General features: G+C 51.5%; 1 protein-coding gene across 1 annotated transcript; it reads right to left on the bottom strand.

Annotated features, from left to right (window-relative positions):
• Window positions 1-8,065: 8,065 nt before the first annotated feature.
• LOC114828013 (leukocyte elastase inhibitor-like) lies at window positions 8,066-10,803 on the bottom strand. Its single transcript, XM_029110556.1, has 2 exons — window positions 10,747-10,803; window positions 8,066-9,546 (listed from the first exon to the last, which is right to left on the bottom strand). Exons 1-2 carry the CDS (start codon window positions 10,801-10,803, stop codon window positions 8,248-8,250), a joined length of 1,356 nt encoding a protein of 451 aa, XP_028966389.1. The 3' UTR covers window positions 8,066-8,247.
• Between the last annotated feature and the right edge of the window lie 434 nt (window positions 10,804-11,237).

Raw genomic sequence — 11,237 nt, 5'->3', positions numbered from 1 at the left:
CGGAGACTTCCATCTTGATCACTCTCATTTCAGGTAGTCTCGAGGGGCGTCCTCTCTGCAGTGCGCTGATCGTGAGCTGCGCGGCGTATTTGAAGTTTGCGGCGAGCAGCTGCGATTCGATATCCGTGTTCGCAGCCGACTCCTTGTCCCAATACTTTTGAAGAGGATCCAGCACCAACGTCCGGTGCGAATGGTTGTGAGACCCTTGCGATCGTTGCTCGTTTCGAACGGCTTTGGAGAAGACTTTATTCGGGGGTTGAATAAACATTCGCAGAGATGATTAGCTTTTCTACGCGTTCTCAATCATCCTGCCAGGAGCCGGTGGCAATAACCGCTCCATATTCACGGGACTCGATCAGTACCACGGTTGACGCAGATTTCCTTCCAAAATGAACGGGGAGGAGAAAAATCATCAGAACAGGCATAAAATCGCTATAGCGGAAGTTTTACTATTTATCTGAAGATGTCCTACGAGCCTTAGTATCAAGCTGTCACGAGTGTTGTATGTACATTTTAATTCATGAGTAATGCCATGGATGTTCGAGCAGAATCAGCTTTCAGGTACTACAGCGAATTAGGGCCGAGACGACTTCGTGTCCACAAAACAATGACACTACAGCTCCCCCGATTGAATTCAGAGTCATTGGCTGGAGTCGATTCTGAGGTTTGTCAAAAATATATCCATGCGCTCGAAAAATCATTGAATTCAAGTAGGATCGAGGATCGTCGTTTGAGAGAGAACCATTCTCAGCAAGGCCTTCGGAGCCAAAGCCCTCGATGCGGCTCGAGCTGGGGGTCGGGAACCGATCGAGGAGGCAGAACAATCAGACTGTAGTCACCTGCCTCCCACAAACTTCGAGAATTTTCTAGCAGACCTTCGCGTCGACTACGTCACCCTCGGGAAACGAATCCCTTGATTTCCGTTTTGTAAGTGAGATCCTGCAGTTTGGTCTCGAGTTTGTGCAGGAGTTCTCCATAGTCGACCACATAAGGTACTTTGGCTACGTTCTAAGTGTGTTTCACGTACCTGTGGCGTGGAAACATGACAATTAGAGATGTTCCCGCGGAATCCTCCCCCGTTCCAAAGAGTGCACGCACGGGAATTCGAAGAATCGCTCGGGACTCGGGACTTACCTCGGTTCCTGACCCGCATTCCTACCGGGAGTCATCAGCGCGCGACGCAGCTTGCGGAACAACTTTTTCGTCGACGACCAGGGCGTGCCGCCACCCGACGCCAGCGTTGACTTCATAGGAGTACTTTGAGGAGTCATGTACACAAAGTCGCCCACAGGGGCTCCAGCAGCTCTACGTGGCGTTGCGGCCTCCGGGACCCTGAATGGAGAACAGGCCTGCATTGCTTCTTGGCGTACCTGAAGAAAGCAAGCATAGTGAGTCACTCTCGATCAACTCCTGATCATACCGACTGTACCATTGGACTCTGGAATTGTGAGGGCCTCTGAAGAAAGATGCTCGTCATCGATACAGAACAAATGAAGGCCTACGACGTTTTCGTCTTTACAAAGACGTGGGAGCTGAGTGATGACCTGAGGTTCCCCTCCTTTCATATTGCACAATGCCCGGCCAGGAAAAGTGATGGCCCCGGTCGCTTCAGTGGCGGCGTCGCGGTGATCTACAACAGCAAGCTCAAGGAAGCGAGACGCAAACTAGCCGAAGACGACACCGTTATCATCGAGGCACTAAACGAAGTAATAATAGCTTCATACATAAATCCAGCGGAGTCACCCGAGAGCTTTGATCTCAAGCTGGCGAACGCGTCAACGTACATGGGATCAGACATCCCTGCATAGGTCCTATGTTGCGTAGGGAAGAGGCTCCCAGCCTCTCGCTCACACGAGGCCTCCAGCGGAGTTCCTCAGTTCGCAGAGGACGGAGTTTTAGGAATTTTTTTTTCCAAATGTTTTAGGACGGACTTAAGGCTCCGCCAGATCCACGCTCAAGACTGAGGGCCCTGGATGGTCCTTGACGGAGCATAGCCAGTCCCTCTTCCCCGAGAAATCGGACGGGATGAGTTGTCTTCGACGAGTTTTCTTGACCGATGCTTTTGTAGTTTCCAGTTTATAAGACGGACGACGAGCCCCAAGAAGTCTCCTTGTGGGGGTCCGTCGGAGGAAAATATATTGTACCATCGCATATGGCGTTAAGTTTAATATCTCGCCATCCGCATCGGAAGTATTTCTTCGAATGAATCCGTGGTCTTTATGAGCATTCGCGGGGATCGGCAGCACCTGTACTCCGAATATCAATTTTTCAAGAGGGGGAGGGCGAGTTTCCTCAGTGGAGGTTCCTTTCGGTAACGGGGATTCTCCTCGACTGATCGACGCAAAGTCTCTCATCGCAATGTTTTCAGAACCGATCTAATCGTGGTCGCTCGCTGACAAATCCGGGAAGAAGTTACCTAGTCGATTTGAGAGCCATCAGCTTACTCGCGCGACCCGGAACACCGCTTCGCTCAACGAGGTCTGGGGGCAATACGCTTTGTCTCGAGTCCGAGAAACGCGGAAATTCGATTCGGTATCCCTCGCTCCTCCTCGAGTCGGGAGATGCCTCACTCTGAGGCTCAAACGGGGGGGGGGGCTTCTCTCGGTGCTGTCTTTGGGAGATGAACAGAAAATCGCGAACTGCGCAGAGCACAAAGTGCAGACCGGTTTTCCGGCTATTGGATAATCTGATCGAGATGTCAAGCTCGCGAGAGTGTCGGCGGAAGAAAGGACGGAACGTCCCGCGGAAATGGATTCGGCTTATATAAGCTTGCGGCTCCATTTCGAAGGTCATCCGCATATTGACCTCAAAATTTCGGAGCGCTCCTTGAGCAGTCTTGCAAGTCTGTCCGAGAGCGGAATCTCAGCTCATAAAAACGGAATCCGAGCAGACCTCAATAAAAGGAATCACTCATCAGTTCTCGAAGATCCTAGTTGAGCGCTCGATATACACGACGGAACCGTCAACCGAAGCGAGGCCCTAAGACGCTGTCACGGAGCGGCGAGTACTTCTCCTCCGCGGCTTGGCAAATCCCGATCGGGTTGGTGATCCTGTCATGCATATTTCCGATTCCCCCCGAAGAAGCTGAGTCTTGGATTGGATTGGATTTATTTGATCTTTTCATATGCACATATGATCCCTTTTCTTCAGGGGTGAGCTGTGTTGCGCTCACAGATCTTTTATTATAGTATTAAGGGTTGCCTTTGTCTTCCGAAGAGTCGTCTGGGTAGTGTTAGGCGAAAGTCCTATTCGGAGAGGAAACTCCTCTGGTGAGAATGTATCTTCCTGGAGAGAAGAGCCCGTGGTGTCCTGTTCCGTCATGCGCCGAGGGCAGTCTTCGTTCGTCGACTTCGGATGACGTCCGCATTGCGCGGTACCTCGGGGATACCTTTTCGTTCTGGAGTCAAATTCACGCTGCTTGACCAGTCTCGTCTGCCTGAGAGGTGGCTTCTGCTCTTGTGTCGACACTCATCGATCGCATCTGAAGGTGGGGGGGTGTCTCCCCGTGTGTTGCAAACGACATTGCCCCCTCCCCCCTCTTGCTGAATGCGGTCTATATGCTCCAGCTTCTGAGTATCCTTGTCTTCGGACCGCTGAAGAAGGCCGTGAGATGAATACCGATGGATCCATCACTCTCGTTCAGCGAGTTTTCCTTAGCTCCGACCCCGCCTGTCTGACCGATAGATTCAGACGCTGTGGCATATGATCGTGGGATTCGGATGCAGTGGATTACACTGAATGTTGCTGTCTACATGGAAGAGCTATCGTAGACACTCGAGCCAGTGACGCGAAAAGATTGAGCCTTGCCCATCATGGTATAGGTCGAGCAGGGATTGAGCTCTAGATAGCAGCCCATTCTATTAGGAAACCAGCAAGGTGAATGTAATGGATTCGGGAGTAAGAGAGATTTGCACAACATTCGGAGAAGGCCGATCGCCAACCTCTGCCGCATCCATTAGCATTCGACTAGGATTCCATCGATTTGACGTGAGAGAGTCTTCTGCACCCTCCGCATAGAGTCCGAGCTCTTATTACAAGGGTGGCCTTCATGCGCTTCCGTCGATTCTCCTTTGTAGCTTGCTGGATGAGTTTTCCGAAATCGTTCCTGAAGTTCCTGGTTTGTGGAGCGTTCTCGATTTTCTCGTCAATGACTGCTGCCGGGAATTTAGTGCAGCATTCCTCCGGGAATTCACGGCATTCCTTGACCCTCATAGTCTTTGTGGGAATCGCCTGGAGATGCAGGGAGCACGAAGAGCCCTTGACGCGATAGCGTCGTATTCCCACCCCTAGTCATGGTACTGGCAGACCAGCAGCAGTACTTCGATTAGGGAGTCTCGAGCTACGAATAGGGCCACACGAGGAGCGCGGAATCATCAAGCTCCGTTTCCAGCCGTGAGGCAGCATCGGGATCCGGGCACATTCGATCGTCTCTGCGGCCGAGCTCCTTGGCGGAAACTGGAGCTGGTCTGAGGTGCCCCATCTGTAGTCACGGGATGTCCCTTGCGCAGTCGAGGGTGCTCCCGGAAAAGGACGGTGTTTCTTCGCCAGGAGGATGTGTTCGATAAGAGCTCAATCGTTTCCCATAGCTGGTCCACTCACCGGATGTAGGAAACTTCGAGTCCTCCCGGAGAGCCATGAGGGAATGTCGGAGCTCTGTAATCTCAGGTGAAATACGGAAGGATCGGATCTATCTCTATGTCGCATTCCGCGCATCCAGGGGTCGTTGGCGACTTCCGTATATTTCCCGCAATTTCTGCGATTTCTGTCAGTTCAGAAGACGAGTAGGTATTCATCTGATTTCGCTTGGAAGACGCCCTCGAGTCATGAGGAAGGACGTTCGCAGAAAACTCGCGCTATCAGACTCGTAGACATCAAGTCTCAGGGAATAGCGTTAGTTTTTGAGGGTTCAGACACGGAAGCCAGAATCGCAGAAGCCAGAATCGCAGAAACCAGGATCGTAGAAGCCCGAATCGCAGAAGGCAGAGTTCTCATGAGCCGGAATGGACCGTCGCCCAGTCGGCGCCTCCCGATGCGCAACGAAGCTCTTGTATCTTTCATCGCAAGTGAGCCTGCGTTTCTGATTCCGGAACGATAAACGCGCACGCGCGAAGTGTCGCTCTAGAGATGTACTGGTACCTCAGAGGAGACGGAACGTCGCACAGAGAGTGGCCGCTGCAGGTTTCAGCTGCTAACAAAGGCTTTGTCGTTCCATGAGCTGTAGTGTTGTGTGAATATTATCTGAGTGATGAATGTGAGTTCGGTGATGTGTTGAAGAATGACCCAAGATCAGAATAAAAAGTAGTCAGTGAATCAGGGTTTGTCTCCGAATCTTTGTAGTCTTCCCGGACAGGTTGATCTCGGATCCCAGTCGCGATTGCGGTTCCCAGTCTCGACGTCTCTACTCGAAGACAAGGTCTCTCGAAGGACTCGACAACTTCCGAGTCGGGCTCGAGGGATGTTACTTTTGGCCTTGAGTATCACAGGACAGCCCGCAATCATTAGAAGGTTCCGGGATAGTCTCCGAAAATTTAGGAACAGTATTGCGATGCACACGTGACAAGTTTCTTCCCGAGTGATGTTGTTCGACACCTTGTCTGCGCGGCTCCGGATTGTTGTCATTGGGTTTGTATGACAATATTCGTATTACAAATGGAGTCATATTTAGCCCCATATGTTAAACTCCGAGTCTTCGTACTCCTTCCTTCGAATCCGCGGTAGCACCGGCTTATGAGAATTCTGGCCTATGAGAATTCTCGCTTTTGCGATTCCGGCTTCTGCGATTCTGGTTTTTGTGATTTTGACTTCTGAGATAGTATCTTTTTGAGTACTTGCCGCGAGATCGAGGCATACAGTGAATTCCGCTTCATGGGAATAGCGGTTGATGGGATCCTCTGTTTGATCGGGTCGCTTCCGGAGAGTCCCGACCGTATGGGCTCCACTGATTTCGACTCCTGATAATCGGATTCCCGCTCAATCGAATCGGAATGGCCTAGTCTTGATGTGTTTCCACTCAGCGGACACTGTTTTGACATTTGTGGCTCCAAGCGACTCGCAGCGACCGAGGATCTTGCGAGGCACTTCCTCGTTTGGCTTCCTTTGAACCTCTGTCTTCCGTTCGTTGCGTTCCGAGTTCTTCCTTTTCGTTTCTCCTCGGTTTCTATCGGATTCCGCGGACGATCTTCCGCCATACCAATGACCCATGACTGTAGCAGCTCACCCTACAGAGGTTTCTTCTCATCGCTCAGCTCGTCACTGCAAGAATGAGGAAATCGCGCATGATGAAGAGAATGACGCAATTCTCTCGAGAAGAATGACAATAACTCTGCATCGCGTCTCACATCTGAAATTCGCATCTCCACCAATAAATTCCAGGAAGATACACGTGTTTCTCACCGGTAGATGCATTCTCGTGCGGAGAGGTGTCAGAGAATGACCGATGGAAGGTTGTCCGGAATTCTGTGCAGTGTACGCCCGGAGAATCACAATCGTTTTCCTGTCGATTCCTGACCGGCCTCGGAATTCCGTGAACGTTGAGAATTCCAGATTTGACAGAATCGAAAAGATGAGCTCTCGGAAGAACAACCAAAAGCGCTTCTTTACGGCAAACATCGCGAATTTCTCCTTATACGGATTCTGGAGCGGATATTCAGAATTCACGCTTCCCTTCATCGCGCGGGACACAGGCGAGGGAACGAAAGCTTTCCAAAGAAATATTCACTCCCCGAATAAGGGAATTGGTCGATGGAGAGAGGGCGCTTTTTGGTCGCGGGAAACTCTGGCTAGTTCTATGCCCGGATAATTTCGAACGCCACGCTCTGTGCGCACTGTCGTTTCCCTATCCACCCATAATCAGATTCCGGACCGAGAGCCCTTATCTCACTTTCCAGGTGGGCTACCGGTGGCTCCCGGAGGATTCGAGCTTAGAATCCGCCAAATGATTGAATGTGAAAGCTCCTGTAGGATCGCGAGCGCGTGGATCCCTTGGCGACGCCGCGCCGCTGCTCACAATATATAACCATCGAAATTGAATTTCGACGTTCTGTCATCCTACCACTGGCGATGAGTGAGTCCACTTCCTCGGCAAGCCTCATCGGTTGCTTCTACTCCTATCCCGAATGCTCGAATCACGGTGCATCGGAGTCCTTTTCCGTTTTGTGATTGTGGTTTCTCTCCCGATGGCTTGCGTTTACCCTACGTCACGGCCTGTTTCCTAAGCCCCGACAGCTGGCATTGTTTGAATTCAGGGCAGGTCCGGGATACAATTTGAGGGGCAACTCCCTGAGAGTCGAAATTCTAGTAAGCCGTATGTCCCTCAGAACCACGGACTGGAGCTGGAATTGATCCCTTCACTGGGCCATTATTCTAATCGTATCTCGGGCGGATCGAATTTCGAGCTCGCCGAAATTGTTTCCGTTCAGAATGGCATGCCTGATAGAAAAAGACTTTGAGTTTCCGGCTGTCGATGTTTGGGCAAACAAATACTCATCTAAAGTGACAAGTCGAGCGAGAAACAGGAAAGAGAAACTCAGCCGAAGAAGATCCGCCTTGATTGAGGTGTTTGACAGCGGTGGATTTACATGTGGACGCCGCCAACGATCGGAGAGAAGAGCCGATTCGGGAAAAGACAATCTGCTTCCCCAGTCGTTCGGATAAATGTGGTGGCCTTCGAGTTTCAGCGCGGATTATTAGACATCGTTCGTAGCTTGTTCGCCTTCTTTTGAGATCTAAGATCTGCTGATGGACGGACGGGTGACTGTTTGCCTGTCTGTCTGTCCGTCAACTTACCTGGCTGGCTGGCGAAAGAATAGAGTGGTCAAGCGTCGTTTTGTCACAACGACGCTCGCGCAAGCATCAATTTAGAGCTCCTTGAGGAACAAATGATCCAAGCGAGCGCTTTCTCATGGACCAGACACTCGATCTCCACCTCCTAATCGTTGCGCCGAGGAGCGACGCATGTGCTATCCATTGAGGAAGGAAAGGAAAAAAAATCGAGCCCATTGGCTCAATACCGCACCCTGAAATTCTTGCAGTCGACAATGGAAACGAACAGATGAAGACGTGGTTTTTGAAATCAGCGATTTATCTCCGTCCCGCGGCCCTTGAGACACTTGTACATGTTTCCTTTTCTCTTGAGCAGCGTGAGTTATTGAACTATTTACAGTACGAGTTCCGAGATTGCATATTTGGCTTTAGAATGTATTTACGGAGCGGTCTTACTCGACGGCCCCAAGACCGTCGCGACGGCTGCTACAGATCGCTGACACGGCCTACGAACAGAACCGCGTTCGATTCGACGTCTTCGATTATGAAAAGGAACGGACGATCTGCTTTGAACTCAGCCACCTGCGGATTCATGAGACTCGAATGCCGATTGATGCCGGTGGTTGTCGCCAACGCTATTGTGCCCTCCTCGTTGACGTCCACAATAGCCTTGTGGTAGATAGTGTCAAGAGCTATCACAGGAAATCGCGATATGCCTGTCAAGTTCGCGTGGCGCGGCGAGAACATCGAGTTCAGGCCCACGTCTTGGAGAGGACCCCGCATGTCGTAGCCGAGGTTCAGTGAGAATTTGGGCAGCGTGAGCTTGACCCTTTGCTTGATGACCGAACTGAGTTGGTCTCGAATGTCTTTGTAACTTATCGTCTGTTCGAGTCGGTAGAGATCCTTGCTGTCTTTTGGCAAAATAACAATCATCACGATATCCTCGCCCTTGTAAGGGAGCTCCACGGCCTGATATTGCGGCGTGTCGATGTGGATGAAAGCTCCTTCCTGGTACATGAGCTCGACGTTGTCGTTCACCCTACTCGATCCGTAGAATTTATTTCTCTTCGTCGACTCGTTCCTGAACGGATGGAGCCAGTTTCCTCGGAAGTAAACGGCGTTCAGCATCACGAGAGGGATCGTCGCAGGCAGAGGCCTTTCGAGGAGAACCGGGATTTTCCCATTGGTCTGATCCTTAACCCAATGATTGAGGTCGGAAACCGCCTCCTCGGGTTGATCCTTGAGCGGCGCCGAGTACAAGCCGGCTTTGTAGAAACGACTGAGACCATCTCGATACTGGACGTTCACCTGGAGCCCGTCCGTGACAAAAACGCCGTTCGCGATTTGTAGGTCGAACTGGTCGACGAGCGGCAGGAGGGTAGTTATTAGTTTGCGAACGGCCTCGTGCAGCGTTGAACCGTTCAGTGCGAACTTTTGCAAGCCGAGTACGTCCTCCATTTCCTCGGCGGTTTTGCCGCGAGCACCGAGATGAATCATGCCGACGATTGCCGATACCGATATGGGCGACAGGAAAATGTTGCCTTCCCGTCGGCTGAGTTCGCGATACACTTTCTCTCCGAACACATTGAACACCGACACAGCTTTCCTCGTATCCTTGTCGATCGGTGCGCGGTCCTCCGCCATCACTGCAACCATGGCGATGCATCCGCACAGCATTAATGTTCTGAACATCATCGTGGACGGATTGAACGTTTCCCGACGACGAGGTGGCACTCGAGCCACACACACAGTGTTGCAGAACAATTGTCGGTGTCTCCTTTCGCGCTGTACGAGATAAAAGCAAAGGCACCAAGGAGTTGACGCGAAGGCGATGGTCAGCGGCGGTGTTCTCTCCGTTCACTCACTCACTACTCACCGACCGACCGACCGACTGGCGTGGTGGAGGGGAATCTTCTTTCAGAATCGTAACCAACGAAAAAAAACGTCGCTAAAGCATGGTCGACTTGCGTGCTGGATCTTTCGTCCGCTGACGTCACCGGCCGTCACCAGCCGTCACCACAGCTCTGTCCGTCGGGACTTTCTGCTGTCGACGTCGTCGTCGTTTTTGCGGTCGATATACGTCGGCGCGACGGTGGCGCGGAGTCACCCCCTTGCTTTCCGGAAATATAGGTACGGCGGTCTAAAAGCGTCCCCTCCACCGCCAATACTTTAGGCTCTATCGCGTAGAACGCATTGGCTGCTCACCAGAAAAAACCCTGAGAGAAGCTCTTGTTCAGCTATGATTCTCGAGCTGCCTCCTTTTGTTCAACTTTTGCCGCTCTGGAGACTGCGGGACTGACGTTGCTTCGGGGTGCTGAGAGTTCAGCAGAGTAGTCCGGCCATTCATCCTGAGCCTCGAATCCCTATATTGAGGGAAGGACCATGGATTTCAACGATCAAATTTTTCTATTCTCCCAAAAGCATAGCGATCGATGGAATCTATGAAAGGGCTTCCTGTAGCAATTACCGGAGCGAACTCCTCGGCTATCTCCCTTCCGTAGAGATCTCTCGCGTGCATCTTCCCGCGACACCGGGTGCTTGTTCCTCCGAGTGAGTTCCGCTCCTGGGTCCGGTGAAGTATTGCGGTCGGAGCTCTGACTCCGCCCTCGCGATTGAATGGGACCGGGATCCCGCGCATTCGACCCAGCGGAGCCCCGAAACTTCGTGGGGAGGTCAGCCCGAAAATTAAGAGGAGACTTCCCGAACATGAATTCTTGATCAGAAACACGGAGAATTCCCACCGATAGGGAGAGGAAACAAGAACATTCACATCAATTTCCTTCCTTGCGGAACTCGAGAGATAGGATCCGGATTGCTATCGAAACCTCGAACGGCTTCGCCTAAAGTCACTGGAACGGGAGGGGATAAACTTCATCCGGCGTCGCTAGTACTCTGTAGATAATATCAAGTCTGATTCCAGCCGGAAGAATAGAAAGAAAAAAAGCAGCGTAGCCCATGTTAAGCCTCAACTTCAAGCGAATTCGCCTTGCACAGAATACTAGCCTTGGAACGTGTAAGGCATTCTATGTACAATGCTGACATCCGACGTCACCGCCGACGCTGGCCGATCTGGCGAAACTCATTCAGAATATTTGTCAACAAGACGAGAAATCGTGTAGCCGCGAGAGCTACTTCGAGGGAGGAAAACTCTCAGACCCCGACGCCGAATGCGAATTCCCTCCGCTCCGAATAATTCTTCTTTGCGATGAGCGAATCTTCATGAATCAATCCAATATGTTCAATCCTCAGAAAAGTAAAAGAATCCGCAGACTCAGGAGAATTCTGAATCTCCTGAATACATACTTCGGGAATACTTGCAAGATCGCAGCATGGGAATTTTTCCCGGGATGAAGCATCCCGTGTTGTTGCTCCCGCCAAGGGCTTCTAGAGCACCATAGGGCGCGGCGGATCATGATCGGGACCCGTATGTTTTCAAGCTGCAAGAACCAAGGTAAACTCATTGGAACTCCTCCGCG

Source organism: Galendromus occidentalis, unplaced genomic scaffold (genome assembly GCF_000255335.2).
Source record: "Galendromus occidentalis unplaced genomic scaffold, Mocc_1.1 scf7180000076742, whole genome shotgun sequence".
Taxonomy (NCBI): Eukaryota; Metazoa; Arthropoda; class Arachnida; order Mesostigmata; family Phytoseiidae; genus Galendromus; species Galendromus occidentalis.
The sequence above is the reverse complement of the archived record's forward strand: the minus strand, read 5'-3'. Positions and strand labels throughout refer to the sequence as shown.